This window comes from Emydura macquarii, unplaced genomic scaffold, assembly GCF_026122565.2.
Source record: "Emydura macquarii macquarii isolate MOO-44397 ecotype Brisbane River unplaced genomic scaffold, CSIRO-AGI_Emac_v2 contig_1253, whole genome shotgun sequence".
NCBI lineage: Eukaryota > Metazoa > Chordata > Testudines > Chelidae > Emydura > Emydura macquarii.
This window is the reverse complement of record NW_027131390.1, coordinates 85,699,239-85,725,510: the sequence shown is the minus strand read 5'-3', so window position 1 is coordinate 85,725,510 and position 26,272 is coordinate 85,699,239. Positions and strand designations below refer to the sequence as shown.

At 41.0% G+C, this 26,272-nt stretch overlaps 1 protein-coding gene across 1 annotated transcript in view; it reads left to right on the top strand.

Moving 5' to 3' along the window:
• Positions 1–26,272, top strand: part of FMNL2 (formin like 2) — a 249,437-nt gene that overhangs the window by 195,940 nt on the left and 27,225 nt on the right. The window contains 3 exon segments of the mRNA XM_067549435.1: positions 12,754–12,828; positions 21,712–21,822; positions 24,005–24,154. Of these exon segments, the coding sequence (XP_067405536.1) occupies positions 12,754–12,828; positions 21,712–21,822; positions 24,005–24,154 (336 nt within the window).

Sequence of the window (26,272 nt, the reverse complement as noted above, 5' to 3'; positions counted from 1 at the left end):
GCCATGTCAGCTGTGAGTGGAGTTAAATTTCTTCATTTGATTCTTTCTAATAATAATTAATATAATATAATATTAATACTAACGCTTAAAATGTATGTAGCAATTTTTTACTTCAAAACTCTCTACAAATATTAGAGGGCTTTCCCTTGATCCAAAGCCTTTTGTCATCAATAGGACCAGAATCTATCCTCAACTGATTAATTTTCCCAGCACTCCTTTGCATCACCATTATACAGCTTGGGCAGCTGAGCAGAGCGGTTCAACGACTTTTCCACCAAGAAAGCAGGAAAAACAACTTGGACTATAACTCACAAGTTCCTGAATCCTAGTAAGGAGGATCTAAATTCAAATCACTAGACTTTCTTTCTCTGGAGCTTAGTGTAAATAGTCATCTGTTTCACGTAGTGGTTGTGCACATGGTCCCTGTACAAACTTGCTGACATACGTCTGTTTCTGACAGCAGTGCACAGTGTATTGCTTTGGGCTTTCCTTTGTCTGCATGGCTGTAAGACAAGGAACTTTTACTTAGAGCTTTCCTGTGCTATAGATGGCATGTAAATTCTTGCCTGAGTAAAAATCAGTGCCTGAGCCTCTGCAGCCCTTTTCTGTCAAGTTGAAGCACTCCTAATGCTATCAGAAAATACGTTGTCATAACTTCTTAAAGGTTTGTGCTTCAGATCTTCCTCTGATAATACATGAATTGATTCAGATACTTCGCAAAGTCAATTTGCAAATGGGCTTAACATTAAGGAGCATTTGACAGATTAAGGCCTGGACAGCATTGTCTATTTTTATAAAGTTTTCTACATATATTCTTATGCCTTTCCTCTATCAATAGTCATTTGCTGCATCAGCTCAGATGCTGCATTCATCTTTGTCTAATAATCTTCAGGGCTTTCCTTTGATGTAGGCGGGATGCCATAGAAATGAGTTTGAGGTAGGAAAGATGATGGTGGTGTCTCACAAAAACAACAGTGAGGAATATTTTAAACAATTTTGGCGTCATGACTAGGACCTATGCAGGGCGTTACAGCCTCACCTATGCTTTAAGTATGTTCCTCCCTCAGCTTATAATAATGTGAAATGTAATTAACCGAACTAAGAATCACATTCCTCATTTTATGCATCTTCCATTTTCATTATTATACCACTATGGCCCTCTTTACAGAAGTATGCACTGTAAAAATGGGAGTTAAGCTTCTTTTCTATTACTATGGCTTTAGTACAATCTATACAGAATCTTGGTGTCTGTTCACTGTTTTGAGAAGAAAAATACATAGGAGAGCTAAGTCTAAGACATGTAATATTGGTCGCTTGTTAAGTGACAACACATTTTATTTACTACTCTAGTTGTCTAGTTTGTTAGTTCTATTTTGATATCAGGAAGGAAGGCAACTGATGATTGATGTAAGTACCTGTTACAGAAAGCAAATTCTTTACTCTGTACGCCAATAGCATTTTTCAGCAAAGGCTCAGTCTCAACATTATGAACACATTAATGAAGTTCCCAAATACCCTTGTGGGGTAAATTAGTAAAACCTGTGTAGATAGGCAAAGTAAGGAAGAGAGAGGTTAAGTGATTTGGCTGCCATACAGCCGATCACAAAAAAGAATCCACAAAAAATTCTGCTCAAGGTGGAACTGTCTGAAATATTTTGAATTAAACATGGGTTTTTTGGGTCCAAAAATTGCCTCTTTTTGAAATGAAGTATTTTATAGGTTTTTAATCAACATTGTTCTGGAAATGATTATAGAAATTTTTCATTATTGCAAATCTGGTGTGTGGTAAATAAAGAATTTCAATAACTATTTTTATTTTAAAAAATGATTAAAATTTTCACAAACAATAGTAAAACAATTTTCAATCCTACAAAAAGAAAACAAAATTCAACGTTTTTTGCAAATATATTTTTCCCGTCTCTAATGGAGATCCAAAATAATATGTGATACTTACAAAGAATCTTTCACAAAGAATCTTTCACTCAAGGATTTCAAAGCACTTTTTAAGCATTATAATGGTCAAATCTTGGAATCCTTACTCAGATTATAGTCAGTTAAACTCCCCTTAAAGCATATGAGAATTTACCTGAGTAAGAACTAAATAAAACTGAGTATAGACAATAGGACTCTGCCCTAGTTAAATAAGCGTCACAAAATTATTTGATGACATACACCAGTATTGTCGTAGATCCAGATTGAGGGAAAGAAAGGTTAACTGATTTGACCACTCTCATACAAAAAACAAGTCAATAATAGAATCCAGTAGTTCAAGCTCCTCGTCTTCTGCTCTGGCCAATATATTCTTTCCTTATTTGGGTTCCGATTCGGCAAAGCCCTTAAGTGTTTTATTAATATATGCTTAAACATATTAAGCATAGGCTTAAATAACATTGAATCCAGTAGTTTACAGCTCAGCATATGCTTAAGTGCTTTTCTGGATGAGGATGGACTTAAACAAGTGCTTAAGAGTAAAGATACGTTTATGTGCTTTGTTGAACACTTCAAGAAGCCACCTAGATTTGTTTCTGGAAAAGGTGAGGATGGAGGAAATAATGTGAAATAAGAAGTTGGGATTAGGATAAACTGAGAGGAGAAAGAGAAGGTCAGATATGTTTGAAGAAAGAAGCAGAAAATAACTTTTGGGAAGCACATTGTTTGCTGGTCATTTCAACAACGGGATTGACTTTTCTGTCACTTGCACAGGTGTAAATCAGGAGTAACTCAGCTGAAGAATCAGAGAGGAATTGAGTCACTGAGGGAAGAATCAGGCCCCCTCTGTGTTCTTAAACTAGTAAAAGAGTGAAATGATTAAAAGTCATCAGGTGACACATAATTCCTGGTCATTTTTATTATCAATTTAATTGATTATTATATGTGTCACTCTAATTTAAATGTCTGACACGTAAAAGGACTTGAAACCTCATTGCTCACAGTCTGGTAATGATGTCTAGTGTTGTGCTTATAATGCCAAGATTCATTTAAATGTTTTATGTAGTGAACTCAAAAAGCAGTGGAATGGCACTTGAACCCTCATTTTTGAGCTTTTGTTTTCACTTCACGGGAGTGAGAGAATATTGTTTAGCCTCAAATTCTCGCAATGCTTAATTTAGATTCAGATTTCTTTAATTAAATCATGAGCCACATTTATAGCAAACAGTATGTCTGAATTATTCCTGTTGGTCGTTACAGTAATTTAGTATTATAAATAATGTCTGAGTGTTAGAAAATGGAAATAGATTTGTTCTCTTTTCAATTGCAGCAATAATTTGTGAGCAGCTTAGTCATCGCTGTAAAAAGGTAAAAGGTATTTTAACCTAGTAAGCATTAAATAACTGTTTCCTTAACCAATAACTTAAAAGAAAATTGATCTTTTGTTCCGTAACAAACTGCAAGAATGTCAGCCCCATCAGTCAAAACAGAGTATTTCTTTAAAAGGCTGCTTTCCTACAGCGGGACTTGCTGATCACAGTAGACTATTGTAAGAGGAAGAAAAAGAAAGCATTGTGGAGTCACGACAGAGGAGCACAGAAAGAAAGAAAGAAAGATTTAGAAAAGGATCTCTAATTTTTGTGTTGCTTGTGCATCAAGATATTTATCATTACCATATCCATAATGAGTAGCACCCATTCATACAGTGCATACATGAAATATACATGATTCATTCTGCTGTTTCTGCTTGCATAAAGTCAGTGACTGTTATAGAACTTGAAAGCTTATTGACATCTTAAGGAAAGAGGAAGAGGAAGCAGTTTAAAATAACCTTGGAGAAGTACATGGTTAGCTGGTCATTTCAACATCTGTACAGCTAGAAAATTTCCATAATTGCAAGAACTTTGCTAAGGTTTATATTTTCAAATATTAGCCTTCAGGAAAATTCATCTGGCTTTAGTCAACTGTTAACAGTATTTATAGCTTCATGTTCACCTGAAGCACTAAATACATCAAAAATACTTTTGAGAGATTTCAGATATTTTCTCCATGGAGTTTTGGGAACATCAAGGTTTAATTGCTTCCTGGTAGCAGTGGCATTTCTTGTTTTACATGGTTATAATATCTATATCTGTTATTATCTTTCCTTTAAATGTATATATTTGTAATATCTATATCTGTTATTGTCCTGCCCAGACACAGAGCTCAGTCCCTCAGAAATACATATAATCAGGTACTTTTCATGGCATATGGCTCCATAAATGAATAAATATATTGCTGGGAGTCAATCTTGGTATCTGGTAAGGGCAAACCTTTTCAATCTAAAAAATAAAAAAATACCTCCTCAGATGTTGAAGAGATAGTGGTCTGGCAGCTGTTTCACATAATATGCACTTTATACCATTGGCCAACAAACTGTGACTCCCAGCTTTGAAATACTGAGTACCCTTACCACACTATTCATTTGTATCACACCCTATCTTCTTGTTGCTAAACTGAGAGATGAGCACATTCTTCAATAAAGTTAGATATTTTTCTGTGTAATTGGATATTGTCTGAGTAGGAGGAGACCCTGCTTCTAGAAGAACAGATTTTCATTTCATCTCTCACATGCTGTCCATAAAACATCTAGCAACACTAATTTGTTGAAAGTATCACATGACAATATCTCGTTGTCTCTAACTCTCTGCTCAGATACCCTTTCCAGAGCTTGCCCAAATACAAACATAGCAAGAACAGGAACAATATATCACTCACATTGCCTTATTTGAACTGTGCCTTTGGGCAGTTTGGATTTGAACTATATCAGTGTTTCTCAGTGACTGGTCTGTGGACCCATGCTGGTCCCTGACATCTCCCTGACACAGTTTAGGAAGGCAGCAAGCCACTCCCTGGTATCAAAAAGGTTGAGGAACATTGAACAATATGACCTAACAACATTCTGATGTGATGTGGACATCATCTTCATCAAACTTCCCATAAGAGACCTTACTGTTTCTCTGTAGGATTCTGTTATACATTTGTGATACATCTGTTAAATGACTATCTGGTTAGCATATTCCTAGTCCTAGAAAGAATCCATAGTGGGTGGCTTTCCAAAAACAAAACACATTGTTCTTCTGGAATGACACAGGCTGATACAGCCTAAAATGTCTTTTTCACTATCTTAGTGTAGACAGAGGTTATTTTTTATAAATTGTGGTAACCGCTTTAGTCTTCTTCTTGCACTGAATAATGTTGATAAAAGTAAGATCAGCTTTCTTGGTCTTATTCATACTTTCAATGTAGATGATGGAGCCTGGAAACGTATTCAGATGTAAATGGCTACATATGGTTTTATGCATTTGGGTTTGATTTCACCATATCTTGGACATTTGCCAGTCTTTAGGCTCTAGACTGCAGCTACAATTTTGATCTTTTATGAGATGATACAATTTATTACCAAAGATTAAAGCCAGTTCACTGCCTTTTGTAATGCACATGTTCCCAGCATTGCCTCATGTGATGACACGGTGAGATATCTGTGTGCAACCACTGACAGCCACAGTTGTGGTTTTTTCGTTTCACGTCTGCTGCTCTGTTCCACTGGACCTGTATCATTTGTTTACTATCTTTGTCAGTTGCCTTTTGGGCTGGTAGACTATAGGCTGTTTCCTGATTTAATTAACAAATCATAAATAGTTAGCATTTGTTATGTCAGCATTTTTCCATCATCAGTGTGGAATCGTTCATGTAAAGTCTCCCAGAATTCAATCCTTGATTGTTCTGGGTTTATCATATCACTAGAGGATCTTATGCACTAGCATTAAGTTTATTTCCATGCAAAGGCTGATAATATACAGTTTTTATATTTAAATCAGTTCTGTTTTTTCTGAAATGGTATCAGAGATGCTTCTTTGCTTAGAATCTAAAGTTTGGGTGAGCCTGAATTTTCTTCTATTACTTCTATTAATGATGACTGTTTCAGAAGGTGTCTCCAGAGCACAGCAGGATTTATGTCAGAGCATCAGTTTTAATGAACCATTTATCCCATTTACTATAGTAGTAAAAAGGCTTGGAATCTTAATATACAACAGTAGATCTGATCCAACTCCCATTTAAGTCATTGGAGAAACTCCCATTGACTTCAGTGCGAGTTAGATCAGGCACAGTGCAAGCAAGCTTCTGAAGTAAAATTAAATCAGCTTGTGCTTTCTCCTTTTCTTTCTTACATCCATTCATATCTAAGTGAGTTTCTGCAATTACAAACAGATTTTGGTATTCTGTTTGGCTCTTCCTGGGACAGCTAATTCTAGATGTCAGCATCTTTAGAACGTTGCATCTTTTGTCTTCCTCTTTTGTATTTTGCTGTTGCCTGGGTTCACATACCAGAAGAGACGTGGGCCAAAGCAGAACATGAGGCAGATTTTTTATGCCCTCAATCTGGCATTCCTCCAAACGTACTAAAAATCTATTCCCCTAGACCCGTGGTAGGGCACTCCAGGCCATGGCTTTCAGTAGACCAGACAATGGGATTTATGTATGCTCTAAACAAATGATTCCTGATTCTGGCAGGAGTAATCTGAAGGAAGTGAGGTAGCGTGGCCTTAGCTAGACAGGATATTGGCACATATTAGCACTTCTTTTTTGTTTCTGTGGAGGTACTTTGGATCCAGTTTGTTGCAGTGCAAAAATTTGGTCCATTTTAAAAATATTTGATATATGATTGTGAAGCACTCAGGAGAAAGTCTTCTCATGATGGGCATTACATGTCATTTATTGTTTGAATTGCCTACCTTTTTTGAGTGCACTTCTGAGCATTTCATAGTTGAGTCTGGACATTTGGCTTTGTAGCACTTATGCTAATAGCTTTTTTATCAGTGGGACCAATGGTCCCTCCCTACTTCCTGTGCCACCCACTGCAAAGCAAAGCATTTCTGGATGGAAGCAGGAACTTGCACATTCTCCCTTGATTTCAGTGAGCAACACCCTGGAGCAATTGAGGTTCTAGCAGTCAGCACTGTTTTGTGGTGTGTCATAATGAACACTTGTGCTCTGATCTCCCAGCAGGACTATTCATTGTACTGCAGAAAGACTTTTTGAAAATTGTCTCTGTAGAAAAATCTCCTATCAGCTTTAGCAGTCAGAAAGTAAAACATAACAGCCACACTCATCACTTTCTAAACATGTCAGTTCTTTCCACATCCTGAGAAGTTTCCTCTCCACTATAAGGTCCATCTACATGAGCCTCGTGTGTTTCACTTTTCTGACAGCTGTGGACTGGCTTAATTCTAATGAGAAAGAAGCACCAAATAGACTAGTTAGGATTGGGCCAAAAGAAATCTGATGAGGTTCAACAAGGGCAAGTGCAGAGTCCTGCACTTAGGACGGAAGAATCCCATGCACAGTTACAGACTGGGGACCGATGAGGTAGGCAGCAGTTCTGCAGAAAAGGACCTGGGGGTAACAGTGGATAAGAAGCTGGATATGAGTCAGCAGTGTGCCCTGGTTGCCAAGAAGGCTAATAGCATATTGGACTGCATTAGTAGGAGCTTTGCCAGCAGATCATGGGAAGTGACTATTCCCCTCTATTCGGCATTGGTGAGGCCGCATTTGGAGTATTGTGTCCAGTTTTGGGCCGCCCACTACAAAAAGGATGTGGAGAAGTTGGAGAGAGTCCAGCGGAGGGCAACAAAAATGATTAGGGGGCTGGAGCACAAGACTTATGAGGAGAGGCTGAGGGAAGTAGGCTTGTTTAGTCTGCAGAAGAGAATAATGAGGGGGGATTTGATAGCAGCCTTTAACTACCTGAAAGGGGGTTCCAGGGAGGATGGGGCTAGGCTGTTCTCAGTGGTAGTAGATGACAGAACAAGGAGCAACAGTCTCAAGTTGCAGTGGGGGAGGTTTAGGTTGGACATTAGGAAAAAGTTCTTCACTAGGAGGGTTGTGAAGCACTGGAATGGGTTACCTAGGAAGGTGGTGGAATCTCCATCTTTGGAGGTTTTTAAGCTACGGCTTGACAAAGCCCTGGCTGGGATGATTTAGCTGAGGTTAGTCCTAGTTAGTCCTGCTTTGAGCAGGGGGTTGGACTAGATGACCTCCTGAGGTCCCTTCCAACTCTATGATTCTATCCATTAGTGCTTGTCTCCCCTGAGTCCCTCTCAGTTATGTCTCATTGGGTCTTTGATCTTAATTATTAGTCCTGTTCTTCTTCAGGCATAATATATTCCTTGTATCCATATACCAATGTTCAAAATATGTTATGCTTTAAATGCACTGTATTACTTTAATTGAATATACTGTATAGAGAATTCAGTCTGGTACATGTGGTGTTGATGATTGGGCTGACTTGATTGACTGAAGAGTGGAGTCTGTTTTTTTGGGGGGTTTTTTTGGTGTAATTTGTCAATGTAATGTCTTGTTTATTTTATTTTATAAGTGCTTAGAGTTTAGGGGGACACATTTAAAAAGATAAATAACTTTAACGTGTAGGGGATCGAATTTAGGCACCCATCCTATCGTGTTTGATGTGCAGGGGGCCAGTTTGAGCCCACATTATTATCTGCAAAAGTGATCCGCGGGAAGCCAGGCCCTCCTTGAACTGGGAGACCAAGACTTGTAAATGTAGGTGCTGGTGTCTCCGCCATCTAGCTCAATTACATATCTTTTTATTATAGAGAAAGGGTGGATGTGGTAATATCTTTTGTTGGACCAGCTTCTGTTGGCAAGAGAGACAAGCTTTCGAGCTGACACAGAATCTTCTTCAGAACAACACTGCATGTCTCTTTATTGTATGATGAGTCGGCTCCTGTAGTATTTTTGCCTGCCAATCTGAATAATGTGTGTTACAAGCCAAAGGGGATAAAAAGTAATCTGTTAATTAACTGTGGTGATAGCATTGTTGGAGCTGTTACACTAAGGGCCACCTAGCATTTTCATTATAAACTTCCTTTCCAGAGGCTTATAACTTGTTATTACTGTTTAAAATATTTATGTGACACTAGCACCCAGAAACCCCAGCCGAGATCAGGGTCCCATTGTGCTAGGCAATGTATATCCAAAAAAATGGTCCTTGACTCCAAGAGCTTATTTAAAAAAAAAAAAAAAAAAAAAAAGGACATAGGCAACTTAAAACTGGCTTATAGCCATATCATCCCTCCTGGTGAGAAATCTAGATGTGGGTGACAGAGAGCCCAGGAAAGGCAGAGAACTTAGCTTCAGAGAAATTAACCTCACCAGTACTGCCAACCCCATGCATGAGCATTCAAAAATCATGAGTCAGGCCCCCCAAAATCATTAGATTTTAAAAAACACAATTTGGGGTGGTTTTTTTCCCCCTGGCCTTCTGGTTTTTAAGCCTTAGCTTGCACTTGGGTCTCATTTTCAAGCTTTTCTTCACAACCTGGGCCTAGAAATGTACTTTTTTTCTTTTTTATGAAAGCTGAGACTCTCATGACTCCAGGAGCTGGGACTTAAAGAAAAACGTCAAACAGCGTGAGACTATTGATAAAATGATGAGAGTTACCAACACTGCCTTCCAGAGTTTCCAACTAGGCCTCCCCTTGGGACGAGGATATGGGGAGGCAAAGAGTGTGGTCTTTCCTCACAGATCCTTAGAGTCCACAAGAAAGGCAAGGTGCAGTCCTGCTGAGGGCCAGCTCATCTATGCTGCTCCTTCCCCATCAGCATAGCTTCTCTAGTAATAATCCTACTGGCCACCTATTCCATACCTGAGGAAGGAACCTATTTGTGAAGAGGATGCTCTAATTAAGGTGTGAATATCAATTCACTCAGATATGCACTGCTCTGATAAAGACATAATGGACCAGTTCCTGTTCTTGCTAAAATCATTGGGAGTTTGCCGTTGAATTCAAAGGCACCAGAAATGAGCTATCGTCTAATCAGGAAAATTCTCTCCCTAGATTCAGGAATATGCTGTGCTGACATTGACTTCATTAGAAAGAGTCCACACTCATATCTGACAGCAGAATTTGGCCTAAAAACATTTATAACTTTCCAGTACCAGAAGTTTCGTAATAATGCCAGTGTTACAAACATTTGCAGTAGGGACATATTTCCAACTGCAGCCTCTAAATCTGTGCCAGTCACTACTATTTTATATTCACACAATAAATGGTGCCTATATAAATAGCACAGAATCTGTGTGTGCAAATGATATTTTCACTTGCAAATGAGGTAGCTAGATGCCATTTTTGCACATAAATTATATTTTGTGGGAGGCATAAATGATTTACAGGTGCAAAAATGAGCAACCAAGTCCAGTCCCCTTTAAAAATGTGGCTAAGAACTACAGTATTAATGTAAAATCAAGTTTTAGTGAATACAGTGATAATATATCACAATTTAGACTCTTAAAAGCATTGACACACATAAGCATACACATCTGACAAATAGAAATGCACTGGAGAGCATAAAACATATGGCTGTTGACTCTAAACAATTATCTTTGGTAATAAATAATTCTTCAAGTTGTTTTCCATGTGCAAGCAAATAGATCTATGGGTTCTTTTTTTCTTCTTTTTCTGGAATAAATGGCAACAGCTAGATAAATTATGTATTCATGGTATCTGTACTGTTTTGTATTTATTTGTTAGCATATTTAACCATATTCATCTTACTGGTTTCCTCTGATAATCTCCAATTATTTTAAACCATTGTTCTTTTGTTCTGTTCTGGATCTGAATCCGTGTGGTTACAGTGGGAATGCATTTGGCCCACTGTGTTATTTAGTGCAGTGTTTCCTAATCTCTGGTATTCATACTAATACTGGAACTTTTGTGACTGCTGCACTGTGATCCTCCCTCCGACCTTAGGCCTTGATCCTGTCAAGAAATGCACAAGCACAAACCCTTACTTTGGCAAGCAATCTCACTGGCCTCAAAGGGTCTTTGCAGAGGAGTAAGGGAGCCTCTGTGCTAACTCCCTGTGAGATGCTGTTGCAGCTCACATATTATTTGATTTAATTTAAATTTATCCTAGTGCAGGGTGCCAAGTAAAAGATCTATCTGCCACTTACAGACTCCTGGCTCTTTCCAGAGGCATATTTCTGCGCCATTCAGGGTAGCCCTGTAATGACCTTCTCAAATTCTTCCCCACCATTTCCCCATGAGCAGCAGAAATGCACTCATTCCTCTGCCAAGTGCCCCGTGACCCTCACTGGGGAGGAGGCAGTATTTGCCCGATAGTAAACTCAGATCCAGTGAAGTTGAGTTTTGAGCACATTATTAGACGGAAAGTCCCGGTTTGTTTCTATATATCACAAAGTACAAACTGCAATCATGGCAATAGTGAACATCAGTGAATATCATGGAGCAGATGAAACATATTTCTGCGCTTGATGAAGGTTCAGCTGTGTTAGTGGAGAGGCTCATGTGAAGGAATTGCTACTTTGTTGTGTTGCTTAATCAGTGCTCCTCCATACGGGTAGCTGAAGGTGCTTACGCCTCTCTTTAGGTGAATTATCATCTTGTCTGTCATTTGAAATGTTTTTCGAGGAGAAAAGACTCCTGGAAATTAGTTTCTTGTGGCCAGATTCTGAAAGTGTATAAATGGCGACCTAGATAACACATCAGTGATAAAAAGTGCTGTTCTTGGGTGTGAATGAGAGGGGCATAGAATCTTTCTAATAATCCATTTATGTCCTCTTCGTTATCATTGTAGCACTCATTCACTCCAGCTTCTTTCAACCTTCCATTTATGTAATGTGTTGCAACTCCGCTGTGAACTGGTATAAACAATGTATATGCTGAGGAGGCAGGAGACTGGGCTCAAAACTGGAAAACTAACTAGAGTAGAACCTCAGAGTTGCAAACACCTTGGGAAGGGTGGTTGTTCATAACTCTGAACATTACGGTTGTTCCTTCAAAAGTTTACAACTGAACATTGACTTCGTACAGCTTTGAATCTTTACTATGCAGAAGAAAAATGCTGCTTTTAACAATCTTAATTTAAATGAAACAAGCACAGAAACAGTTTCCTTACCTTGTCAAACTTTTTTAAAAAATGTTCTCTTAATTTTTTTAATAGTTTACATTTAACACAGTACTGTATTATATTTGCTTTTTGCTTTTTCTTCTCTCTGATGCTGCCTGATTGTGTACTTCTGGTTCCAAATGAGGGGTGTGGTTGACTGGTCAGTTCGTAACTCTGGTGTTTGTAACTGTAAGGTTTTACTGTAACAGAAAGGTGTAAGAAGATATAAAATAATGTATTGAGACCTCTATCTCAAAGCTTAGTTCTCCCTTTTTTTGGTTGCTTTTCCTGCTGTCAGTCCTGTTCTACCTTTTGCCATGTAAGTCACACCAGCTTACATTTACACTGATTTACCAGTGTTTAACTTACATCACCTCTAAATTTAGTGGAGAATAGTTTTCATGATTTTTCACCTTGTAATTTGATCTTCTGCAGCATGCCATTATATTCAAATGTATTGAAGAGTGGAAAAAATCTAACATGATTGGTTAATAAACTGGCTAGAGGGCTACATCCACCTCTGGTGTAAACTGCTATAGTTCTGTTGGCTTCACCACCACTGACTACACTAGTTTACACCATCTGACAATCTGGCCTAAATTTTTTAAAGGCAAGGAAATATGCAAATAATTCTTTTATAATTAAGCCTGTGTTCTGGTCCTGTTGATTTGCAGCACAGCTGAAGATCAGCGTTTGACGGGTCAAAAATGTCATGAAGAAAATAGTCTGAGTAAGGGAAAAGACCATTGGTGCATAAAAGATTGCGAATGTGCATGTAATCTTAGTTTTAACGTTTTTAGCACTCCCTCTAGTGGGTGATTGTGTAACATATGCCCTGTGATTCCTTTGCAGGTTTGTGGAGAGAAACAGCGCTTTGAGAAGCTGATGGAACACTTCCGAAATGAAGACAACAATATAGACTTCATGGTCAGTCCTATTGTCATTAGTAAATGTAAACTTTCCTTTTTGCTTACATGCATTTCTCTGTTAATTATGTATTAAGTATCTTCAAACTTACATAGCTTCCATTCTTTACTTTGCTCAAATTTTGCTATTGATATTTTTAGGATGTGTTATTATTGGCTACTGTACTTATGGGCTATATATGTGGACCACTCAATAGAGCATCAGTCTGGGACTTGGAAACTAATATGCTAGCCCCAGGTACACCAGTGATGTGCTCTGAGGCTCTCTGTGTCTGTCTCCCCTTCTGACCTTTGTCTGTCTTGTCTATTGAGACTATAAACTCTTAAGGGAGGGACAGTTGCTTACCATGTGTTATGTATAGTGTTTAGCACAGTGGGACCCTGATCACGATTGGGGCCTTTAGGTGCTACTTTAACACCATATATTTAATAATAAAGCTGGCAATCAGTAAGATGGGCCACCTACATGTTAAAGATGAAGTTTGCTACAGTGTGCTCCCTTTTGTCCAGTTTAATTTCTATCTTTGGGCCCCTGGTAAGTTGCCAATATGGCCCTCAGTAATATAAAGTTTGGGTATTTCTGATGTAGTGGAAGGCTTTTGTAAAAGCGTCTGATACTGTAATATAGCATGTGACCACTGGCAGGCACAATTGGAGGTCTTGTTTATAGTCATGTGCTCTGTAATTGGGTGGGAGAATAGTAAATAGCTGAAATCTCAAGATGTGTGTAGTGTACATGTGCCAACATCCTCAAATACCTTTCAGATCACAGCATGTGACAAGGAAGCATGGTCAAGACTCATTGCAGCTGTTGTCCTTCCTTATCTGTAGATAAATATAACACTATTTTTAACTACCATTGGTTCCTCAGTTTGCTTGTGCGTGTTCACAGACTACTTCCCCTGAAACAGGAGAGAAAATAGAAACCTAGCAGAAGAGTACATTGGCATCCATCCACACCAAACCTCAGCTCTTGCATTGCAAACTCTAATGAAACATAACATGATGCATGGGTGAACATAATGAATTTGTTATGAAGTGAGCCTCAAAATAGGTCTTAAAAATGTGAAGTGAATTTCAGTATTTACTAAAGGTGTCAACTTGAAAGCCCTGAAATCAAAGTCCTCTATCTATTCACAAAACAGGCACAACCATTGCAAACTTCAGAAGGCTACTCATGCTGATGTGCCTCAAACTGACCTGATAATCCATCTCTAGGGGTGAGAAGATAGCTCTGTTTCTATGCCATTCAAGCCTGGGCCTTTCTGCTTAGACTTCCAACAAAGATGGCAGTTAATGTCAGTTGTGTTGATGAGTTTTGTATTGTGAATGTCTGTCCAGTATGAATTAGATTAAGACCACCATGGGGCGTTTCACATAGATTTTGAAATGCATTCCCCTGGCAGAGATTTTCAGCCACTATAAACTTGGGCCAAACTCAAACCCATGATGGAGAAGTAAAAACAAAAAACAAGGTTACTTACCAGTAACTACTGTTTTTCGAGATGTGTTGCTCATGTCCATTCCACTATAGGTGAGTGCACATCACCATGCATGGTTACCCGGAACTTTTTTCCCCTTAGCAGATCCCGTAGGGCCGGCTTCGGCGCCCCCTGGAGCCCTGCGCACATGCCATGGTATATGAGGCGCTGCCAACCCTATGCCCCCTCAGTCCCTTCTTTCTGCCAACTCCAGCAGCAGGGATGGGGGGTGGGTTGTGGAATGGACATGAGCAACACATCTCGAAGAACATCAGTTACTGGTAAGTAACCTTGTTTCCTTCTTCGAGTGATTGCTCATGTCCATTCCACTGTAGGTGACTAACAAGCAATACCTTGGAGGTGGGTAGGAGTTACCGGTGAGCTGCCCTCAGCACCGCTTAGCTGAATCCCACGTCCTCTGTCGCCTGCTGGGCAATGGCACTTGAGCTCTGGTTGGGCGCTATGATGGTTCCCGGAAGGGACACCTTCGCCTGCTGGTCACAGAACTTGATGCATGATGTAACCTGCGAGGAGATGCCATTTCCTCTCCTTCTCCGAACCATGCGGTTTGGAAAAACACGGGGAGACATTTATTTCAGTTACAATGAAATTGGGAAACCACCTTGGGCAGGAAGGCTGGATGCAGCCTCAGTTGCACCTTATCCTTATAGAATACTGTGTAAGAGGGCTCTACGATCAAGGCCTTAAGCTTGGAAACCCTCCTAGCTGAGGTAATGGCCACCAGCAAGGCTACTTTTCCTGAAGGCACGAGCAGGAGGCTTGAAGCCATGGGTTCAAAAAGGGGCCCCGTGCGTCTTGAGAGGACCCAGTTGAGACCCCAGGTAGGCCCTGGGTCACAGACCTGCTGGTAGAGCCTCTCCACCACCGTAAGGAACCTGACCGACATGGGGTGGGAGAACAGCAGTCTCCCTTCTGGAAGAACATTGCCACCACATCTGGATGCAATGGCCAGTTGTGGCGGGGCAGGAACGACTTGCTGAGGCTACCTGCCTCATCGTTCCCCACTCCCGGGAGTCCTTGCAGAGTGCCGAGGGGCACTCTCCCCCCTGCCTGTCTATGCAAACCATGACTGCGGTGTTGTCTGTCAGCACCTGCCCCACTCTGGCTGTTGGGAATCGGAGGAACACCTCATACGCTAGACGAATGGCCCTCAGCTCCTTCATGTTGCTGTGCAGGAGCTTCTCCTCCTCCGACCAGAGCCCCTGATTGCCTGGGTCGGTGCTGATGCGGGCTCCCCATCCTGCAGTGGAAGCATCAGAATTTAGGGTGACCGACTGAACCAGTTCCTTGAACGGAACACCTTTCATCATTGCCCGGGGAGTCCACCACCAGCAGGTAGGCCAAAGGGCAGGGCTAAACTATGTAACTGTTGTCCGACCCCCTGGGAAACCTCTGTTAGGGGACTAAGGACGAGCTGGGGGGTTGATTCCTACTTTTGAATCCCCTATTCCTGTCCCTATTTCTATAGGGTTGAAACGGCCTAGATAGAGGCCTTGGCTGCTGCTGTGCCTGGGGCCATGCCTGCTGCCTGGAAGCCCGGGGCATGTATAGGCCCAGGGAACGAAGCGTGGCTCTGGAATCCTTCAGACGCATCGGTCTGATTGGAGAATAGGGCCGACCCATCAAAGGGGAGGTCCTGAATTGATTGCTGCACCTCCTGGGACAGGCTGAGGATTGCAGCCATGAGCACCTTCTCATGGCAAATGGTGGAGGCAATGGCCGTACCCGCCAAGTCAGCAGCGTCACTGGCTGTCTGGAGCGCTGCCCTAGCCACTGTGATTCCCTCATCCAGGATGGTGGTAAGGTCTGCGGCCTGGTCCTGGGGCAGGGCCTCAGCAAACCTCCTGAGGGAGTTCCACAAATTAAAATTGTATCTACCCAGGAGGGCCTGATGATTGGCAATCCTGAACTGCAGGGCTGCTGTTGAATACATTTTTCTCCCAAACAAATCCAGCTTCTTGCTGTCTTTGTCCTTGGGAGCGGAACCTGGCTGACCTTGCCTGTCCCTCTGATTGGCTGTGTCTACTACCAGGGTTCCCGGGGCTGGATGAGTGAACAAATACTTGAACCCTTCGGCCAGGACATAATACTTTTTCTTGGCCACCTTTGACGTAGGGGCGACCGAGGAAGGGGTTTGCCACAGGGCCTTTACAATTGTGAGGACCCTGTCGTAGACTGGTAAGGCCACCCTCACTGGGGCAGCCGTCACCAGCACACTGAAGAGGGTATCATCGGCCTCCTCTAACTCCTCCTCTAACTCTAGCTGCTTCTTCTTCTTTGGCACCGGGAACATTGCTTGGTGCCAAGTCGATCCTGGTGCCGGCGGTGCACTCTGCATCGAGGTGGTGCTCAGTGCCATGGAGCGGTAGGGCTTGGACACCGGATGGAGCGCTGCTTTCATGAGCAGGGCTTTTAACTGGATCTCTTGGTCCTTCTGGGTCCACGGTTTAAAAGCCCTGCAGATCTTACATTTATACTTCCTGTGCTCTTCCGCCAGGCACTTAAGGCACCGATCGTGGGGGTCGCTGAGCAGGAAAGCCTTACTGCAGGAGGCACACGGCTGAAACCCAGGCGACTGGGGCATGGCCCGGCCACTCTAAGTCCCTCAGTGACTTCCTATCTAACTACACTTAACACTACTTAACAACTACTTAAAACTAACTAAAGTACTTTGAATAACAAAGAGTTCAAACAAGGGGAATGGCACTTGCAGAGAGCAAGGCTAGTTCCAGCAACAGTCACGGGCGGAAAGAAGGAACTGAAGGGGCGTAGGGCCGGCAGTGCCTCATATACCATGGCATGTGCGCGGGACTCCAGGGGGCACCAGAGCTGGCCCTGTGGGGTCTGCTAAGGGGAAAAAAGTTCCAGGAACCATGCATGATGGCGTGCTCTCATCTATAGTGGAATGGACATGAGCAATCACTCGAAGAAGAATGTCTTATTACTAATCCAATGAGCCATCCGCTTCTTTTGAAACTTGAGCTCTTAAAAAACAACAGAACTTGACGCCCAATAAAGAATGTTTAAACTGTGGTCTTTGGGCTCGTGCAGTAAACAAAATTCTGTGGCTCCTTTCTCATGTTGAAACAAACACTTTACAAAATCTGTAATAATACTAGGGTTATTGAACTGTCTACAGTGACTTCATACAATGTTATTGTTGCTCTTTGTTAGTAGTATTGCAGTGGCACCTGGGGCCCCAGGGAGGGACCAGGGCCCCATTGTGGTAGGCACAGTACAGATGAAATATACTCAAACTTTGTCACATTTTTGGCTTCAAATTTAATAGAAAGATTTGTCTTATGGACAGTCACAAAGGCCACACCATACAGGTTAGTGGTCATATAATATCCCTGTAATGACTCCAGCAATTGCTTACATGGAAAAGTGTATGTTAGCCTCTTTTACTGCAATTTAGAAGCTGGAAACAAGAAGGCCGAACCATGTGGTCAACCACCTCTGCACAAGCCACCAGAAAGTATTCAGCTTCATAAAAAAACCAGCCTTTATTTACATGTACTCAGGCTTGGCAGAATTCCATTTTTATTTTTCCATAATTTTGACAGCTAATATCAATGTTTATTTTTAAGCATTTTTTTAAAGATTTTTATCAATTTAAATTTTCACAGTTGTGCAAAATTATGGATTTTAAGAATTTTTTTCAGTTTTTATTGGTTTAAAATGTTCATAGTTGCAGGAAGTTACGGGGTGGTCAGACAATGGAGGGGTCAGATGATAATTATATAATGACAGTATATGTTGAGATTCAGAAAGTTAAAGCTTTTATGAGCGTTGAAACACAAATTATCAACATCACATGTCTAAATATACAAAGTAAATATCCCTAAATCAAACGCTAATAATTTCTCAAGCAGCATTTTGCTTACTTTGCCTATCAGTAAATGTTGATGATTATCAATAGAAATATTTTTTTCCATCAGTTTGTGAGTGTATGGTGAAATTGACGTTTACTGAGATTTACGGATAAAAATTGAATCTTTCCAGACCTCCCCTTATTAGATTGCATTCTCTAAAGGTAGTGGGTCTCTTCTCTGTTACATTAGATGCTGTATATAATTATGGCCTGGTGTAAATTATTATTCATTATAGACCAAATCATGAAGTTCTTATTTAGATCCTGTTCATGCCTACCTACCCCTCCGTGTACCATCCCACTATTCTCTCTGAAAGTGGGGCCAGTTGTCTCTGTGGTAGCATCCCACTGCTTTTCTCCCAGCCCTTTTTGAGGGCTCATGGAATTGCCCAGTGGGAAGGGACAGGCTGTGAGTAGTGCTGTTGCCTAAGCCCTTCCCAAAGAGAATATAATACATCTTCCTGCATTCACTTACATCCCACTCCACACCCTACAGTGGGGTTTCTCTTTTAGAGGGGGCCCTGCAGCAGCCAACAGCTGTGGAAGTTTTGGTAACATGACTCCAGTAGAGCTCACTGATATAGTGTATGAGAGTGTGTGTGCGCGCACTGGGCCCAGAACTGTTTGATGAGGCACAAGGCATCCCTGTAGATGGTCTGTTCCATAAGGGCCAACTCCTTCCTGGTGGAATAATTCAGGAAGAAACTCCATGCGGGGAACAGAGAGCTCCAGTCCTTTCACCACTTCCCAGAGGTTTTAGGTGATAGGCTTTGATGCATTGTTGCCAGGATAAGGACATAGTAAATGCTGAGGGCCTTATTGAGTCATTGTTGAAATCTGACTGAAATGGCACAGCATGGCTTTGAGTAAAGAATTTCAGGGGTTGGCCCAATAGCAATAAAATCTGCGCCCTTGGGTTGCTTCCACCTACTTTTTCTGAGCGATTAAATACTTGACAGGCCTGCAGCAGAAAGACAGAAAATTAATGACAAATGGTTTGACAGATTGGATCCTTCTGTCACCATCTGGTTCTAACTACATCCACATGCTGTTAAAAACAGTTTATGACAAATATGCTTTAGGGTTGTGGGGGAAAGCTAGACTGTACAAGATAGAACCAGTGTAGAGAGTTCTTGCATGTGGATTGCTGAACCACGTGTACTGTGTGAGCATTTGGATTTCTAACATTTGCCAAAGGTTCATTAACAAAACAGAAGTTAGTCATGGCAGGATGGTAAAAATAATTCCAAAAAATCAGGGCTCCAGGATGCATTGTTAAAACCTGAGTAGTAATTCAAGTAGTTTTAACTGAACATAAAGAAAGATATTTCTGCATCTCCTGGCCTTCAGCTTGATATCAACTGGAGAAGATAGTTAACAAAAAGGCTTTTTGTTAACTATATCCTGAAATGGGGATGGGAGGTAAATAAGAGGGTGTTAATGTGGAAAGAGTAACTAAAAAGATGCATTTAGAGAGGGCTGTTATTGTTCCAAGTAATTCATTACTGTTTAATTTTAAAAATAACTCTTACATTCTGTTACTTTGATCAAGTAAATTCTTTACGTATGTGTGTAAATGTTTGCAGGATTAGGGCATGAGGAAGGAACTCAGGATTTGATTCTATTGTTGCAAGAATTTACTAAAGCAAAATAAGTGAGTTTAACAGAGATAATTTTAAAATTAGAGGATTTGGCCCTCTATTTAATTACCCTTCAGTGTGCCTTCAGTGTAGGGCCAGTAGTGATACTAGGAAAAAAGAGTTTTTGATTATGGAAACTTGAAAAAAAGCTGCTGTAATATAAAGATTCGCATAAAGAAGTTAACTTTCTAACCATGTTAAGGAGGCTCTTCCCAATTAGAAATGGGTCCAAGCTGAAAAATTTGGATTGGGATTTCCACTGCTGTTCTCTCCCATACACATACATCCTCCCCCTCCCACGCACCACTCCCTGCGTACACCTCCCAAATGCAAGGGGTCTTTGAATTGTGGGGAGGAGAAAGTTGTCATTCAGGCTTATCCATACATTCAACCATAACTATATTTGCATTGTTGAGAAACTAAACAGTATTTTCTGGAAAAAGTATATTTAAATGAAACATATACAGTATGGATATTACACAACATACACACACTCAATCTTTTGGAGCATAGTCTCTACAAAAGCAACCAGCAGGCATGTTCTTGGAGTCTTGGTTGTATGTAAAATCATGCTGCGTGGGATTCATCTTCTTTCAGGTTAGTCCTAAACAGATTGACTGTTTTTAAACACATACAGTATCATTTTATTTAAAGTGTAATACCTGTGTAACTGAAAAATAGATATTGTAGCCTATTAACTGAAAAATCTATCAACCATATATATTAGCCTACTGCTTAAAGGTAACAACTATATAAAGACATTTATTAAAATAACTAAGGTGACTCTGGCAAATTCTGTGTTCAGATAAGCATGTGCAACTCTCATTGAATTAAATGGGAGCTGGGAACATGTATCTCAGGGCCCAACTGGCCCAGCAGCTATTGCTACTGTAAGATAGATGTATATAAAACAAACAGGCAAACTCACTTGGGTGATATCACCTGACAAACTGCATTTTGCAGCTATCCTTCCACCATCAGCCTCAGCACCACAACATCTCCTTTGTTATGGAACTGCTCTAGTGATGGTTCCAGGACCACCAGGCGTGGGAGTGTTTTAATTTCTTTCATTGTGTCTGTGTTAGTTTATATGCCAACTAATATGGATCTTATCATTACCAAGTTACTAAATCTTGGATTTCGAAATCTCCTAGAATGATAACAAGTTGCAGGGAAAAAAACCACATGTATCGCTATTAAAAGGAAGAATTGTGGCCTTCATTTGAAAAATGACAGTGTTTTCTTCTCAAAAGCTAGTTAAGTTACTTCTATGGTCAGATGGAAATCTAACAATGGAGAGACTTGCCTGGAAAGCATTTTATCTCTGTGGACAATATAAGGGGCATAATAAAACAAAGCAGGGCTCTACAGATATTACTAAAATTTTGGAATCCCACATTTCCATTCATCAGGATAAACAATCACCTTGTAAACCAGGATCCACTACTTAAAAAAAAAAAAATTTGACTCTTAAGAAAATCAGAGCGTTTCCATGTGGTAAATATGACAACATTAAATAATCATAACATCTGTAGTAATGTTTGTCAGACAGAGCGCCTGAACCAGTCCCCTTTGACTTCCTTTGAGTCCTTCCTTTGACTTTGCTGGATGTAGGATCAGGCACCAAATCTCATACTTTTTAGGTGATGTCACAAAGGCACACACCATCTGCTGTTCAATTGGCCAGGTTTGTAGTGGATCTTTTCCTTCTCTCTCTGAAGTGTGAGCTATTATTCATGGGTAGGAGGTAGGAGAATAGTCTTTAAATACTCTTACGTTGTGTGGCAAATCCTAGCTTCCTCTATAAAATAAAGGATGCACCACTATTTCGTGTTAAAATTTCAGTCTGTAATGATTCTTCCCTACAGGTGGCATGTATGCAGTTCATCAACATCGTAGTCCATTCAGTAGAGGACATGAATTTCAGAGTTCATCTCCAGTACGAATTTACCAAATTAGGCCTGGACGAATATTTGGATGTGAGTATGGCCTGGTTTTACTCTTACCAGAATTTATCATTATGTCCCAAATGGATTAACATATTTGCACAGTGCCAGCCTCTGCATGGCTTGAATGACGGTTGGGGTCTCTGCTAGTGCAGAGAATTGCAGATCGTGACTCTCTGTGCCAGCAGGGGCCACTCCATCCCAGGTGTTTCACCTCTAACCTCCCTTCTGGACTCCGTTGTAGGAGGGCAGCTTTACAATGTGGTAGGCTCCATAGAAGCTCTTACTGCAAAAGCAATAGCGTGGATTCATTGCCTCAGGTCCATCCCCCACTGCCTTAATTGACCAGTGTTGCTCACTTTTGGATTTGTCATGGCTGCTTGCAGGCCTCTTGGTGAAGGGGGATGTTGAAATCATTTTGTGTTGCTGCAGTCTCCCAGCTAGACTTTCTACAAAAAAACAAAAAAAATCTACAAAAGGGACATTGGGGAGAAAAATAGGGACAAGCCTTTTAATTCTCTTGAAGTCCATTGAACCAGGAGAGCTTTTGGAAGGAATAGAGTAAGGGAATTACACATATTTTGCTAAAAATGTAGCAGTTGTCTGTGCTACACTGGGATCGTTGATGGAAATTTGCTCATGGAGCCAAGGATGAAAATTTGACCCTCAAATGGTAATATTCATTTCCTCAGACCTAAGTTTGTTCCAAAGTTGAGCCTCACAGCTGGCAATAGTGGACCAAATTCATCCCTTGTGATGTCAGTGAATTCTTCTGGTTCTGTGCTTTGGGACCCAATTCAGCAAGGTACTTAAACACATGTCTGACGTTTAAGCATGTGAGTTAGGCACCTTGCTGAATCAGGGCCTTGGTTACCAGGTAGGGTGGGGAGCATTTGTTGAACAGAGACGGTATAGGATAGTGTCTTGTCAAATGATTTCAGTGCTGTGGTGCTATCTAAATCTCCTAGTGGGAGAGATTAAAAATAACACATTATCCTGCTGAATGTTGACTAGAAATTCCTCCCCCCCTCCCCACCTCCGACTGTTAGAGATTTACAGGCACCTTCTGGAAATGTTCTATTTAAAGAGAATGCTGTTTCTAAATCACATTTCTACCCGACCCCCCTGCATTTCTCTCTCCTCCGGTGTTTTATTATTAGGAACATTTACATGGAAAACAGTATTTTTGTTGCTTAGGAGTTCATCTGTTCCTGCTGGTTTTTGGCTCGGCTCAGTGATCACAGAGCCAGAGCTACTTTCTGCTCTCTGCTAGGAATATGTACACATTGACACTGAGCGCTTCTTTCTATATTGGTGATCTTCTGCCACCACAAAAACTGTAGTTCATCTAAAAAAATATGTCACCACAATCTCTTCCTGACCTGTTCCTATTTAGCTCAAATGTTAACATTTCAAATTATGTGAGCTCATTTCAAGCACAAGCAGAACAGCAGAGAACAGATGCAGAGCCTCTGCACAGGTACACTGGGGCAGGCAGGCACGCGGAGCCTTCCCCTCATCTTATTCTGGGGTCAGGCACAGATGAATTCCATTTATTTCCCTGAGTACAATGATTACTGTCAACTACTGCCTCATGGGGCACTAGCCTGCCCAGAGTGGGGGGGAAGGAGACAGAGCCCTCCCCTCCCCCTTTGTACCACTTGGCAGAACTGGCTGCTCCTGCCTATGTGCTGGAGGAGGTTCCAGGAAGTATTTTATCTCTCCTTGACGACAGCATCTCTCCCTCAGAACTTCCCACTTCCCACCATCCCCAGGGTGAGCCAATTCCTGACTAGCACAACGTGAGCCACAGTATAAGTAGATGTTTGTCACAGATGTACACGGCACATCGCTGAGTTTTCACATGCTGATTGGTACTCTTGTCTATGTCTAACTCTTGCCTGTGTGCTGTTAATAGTCATGTTCAAATGTTAAGATCTCAAACACCTGCCATTGAAGAAAATGCTAATATTAATACAGAATAAATTACTGCTTAATTTTATTTTAAAGTTCCGAACTTTTGGGGGCCTCCTGACATTTTACCATGTATTGTTTATAACTCTCAGTGATGTTAAAAAATGTATGTGCTTCTCTGAACGGTGAAAATGGTGCCTAACTTGATGGCAAGATATTTGCATCCCTTCAGTATTTGTGGCCTTGTCGCTGCATGCTGCTGAATGCATTTCGTGACACTCCTTTTACTTTGGACTTTCAGAAGCTGAAACACACGGAGAGTGACAAACTGCAGGTGCAGATTCAAGCTTACTTGGACAATGTGTTTGATGTGGGAGCTTTGCTTGAAGACGCCGAAACCAAGAACGCAGCTTTGGAAAGAGTCGAAGAACTGGAAGAAAATATTTCTCATGTTAGTACAGAGCTGAAATGACCTTTGCCCTTTGACTTAGTTAAGACTATGCTGTCGCAGCTTGCATGTTAATGCTTTAGACTATATTAGTGGGCTTGCTGCAAGTACAGGCTTATCCAGAGGTAGGGCCTCTGGGTGTCAGGATCCTCTGCTTAAGAGGAGCCACTGTTTTCCTGATGAGGGATTAAGCAGCTTTTTGGCATCTAGATCTGAACAAATCTTGGAAAATGTCAGGGATGGTTTCTTGTGCAGCCGGTTATGGAGATCCAGGTGCTGCTAAGTGTGCTATGTCCTCAGCTGGGGAAACGACACTTTGTTTCCTTCATTTTTGAGAGATGACAAGTCTCCCCTACTGCAATGCTTGTGGGGAGGCCTCCAACCTTGAGTCAGTGGGAACTTGGCAGAGGCTGCAGCTTTTCTTAGGACTTAGAACTGACTCTGGATTCAATTTGGAATCATTCATGTTAACAATGAAATGACATCGAGTATTGGTAGCTACTCCTCAATAGTAGCCATGTGTTTTTATTGTTGCACAAGAAACGTGTAATGAAAAACAAGACGCACAAGAATGTATTTTAGCCCTCATGTTCTCCACTCATTAGCTAATTGGTGGCTTTGGTCCAAGGCCGTGTACAGACTCAGTGAGAAAAGGTTTCCTCCTATACTTTTGTTTAATTGATTATCTTGTTTTACTTGACCATAGCCAGGGATGGGGAAAAGCCCCAGGTTCTCAGATACCACAGTGATTGTTGTAGTTCAGGAGTCTAAATAGAATAGAATTGCACTGATTAGTAATTGGGTCTAATCTGTGTTTTGTCTGTCTATCTCTTTATGCAGGTATATATGGCCCCATCTCTGTAGCATCTGAACACCTCAAATATTAGTGAATTTACCCTCCTAACTGTGAGCTAGGAAAGTATTATCCCCATTTTACATGTGGCAAATTGAGACAAAGGGAGATGAAGTGATTTGCCCAAGGTCACACAGTCTGGATTAGAACTAGAAACTGAGCCCAGATCATCAGAGTTAACCACAAGATCATCTTTCCGTCTCAGTATTTGGACACAGGTCCCTGTGCATCTTGAAATATACACCATTTAAGCACTGATCACAGGTACACAACTGGTACATGTTGATTGGTGAAGATATTACTTTTGCACTTTGATCTGGAAGTCAGATTATGGTAAAGAAGTTTTAGGTTTGACATTAGGAAAAACTTCCTACCTGTAAGGGTAGTTAAGCACTGGAACAAACTACTTAGGGAGATTGTGGAATCACCTTCATTGGAGGTTTTTAAGAACTAGTTAGACAAATACCTGTCAGAGATGGTCTAGGTAATTCTTAGTCTTATCTCAATGCAGGGGACTGGACTAGATGATCTATTAAATGAAGGTCCCTTTCAGTTCTATATGTCTATGATTCCCAACTTGAGCAGACATACTCACGCTAGCTCTCATCAAACTAGCATGCTGAAAATAGTAGGTAGCTGCAGTAGTGTGGGCAGCGGTGAGCAGCAGAATGGGCTAGCCACCACATGTACAAACCTGCCAGGACCCCATCTACTCAGATAGAATAGCCCATGCTGCCATTTGCTGCTGCCCATGCTACACTACTATTTTTAGTGTGCTAGGGCACTGAAAGCTAGTTCAAGTATGAGAATCAGGCTGGGAATCACACCCCCAGCACCAGAGGTAGACATAGCCAGAGAGTCAGCCTGATCAAACTCACCTGGTTTCTATCTGGGGGACTCAATACTGGTTCTGCTTCACATACATGTAGTTCCTATTGTCCTTGGTGGGAACTTCACCTAGCTTTGTGGGTTGGCATTTATGGATTCCAATCGTTCCAAAGTTCTTAGTTTCAGTTAAATTACAGTTCCATATGGAATCACTTGGCAGTCTGAGTCTGTAAAGAGTTATGGACAGAAAAGCTAATTTACATATAAATTGCAGATTCCTTAGCAATATAGTACAAATAAATAGAGCAGATAAGCATTCCATACCATAAAAGTATAGTTAGAGTTCTGTGCAACTTCCAACACATACAATAAGTATGTGTAAAGCAGAAACAGACTGAGGAAGCATGCATTTGGGATCATTTTAAATCTCTGAGCAGTAG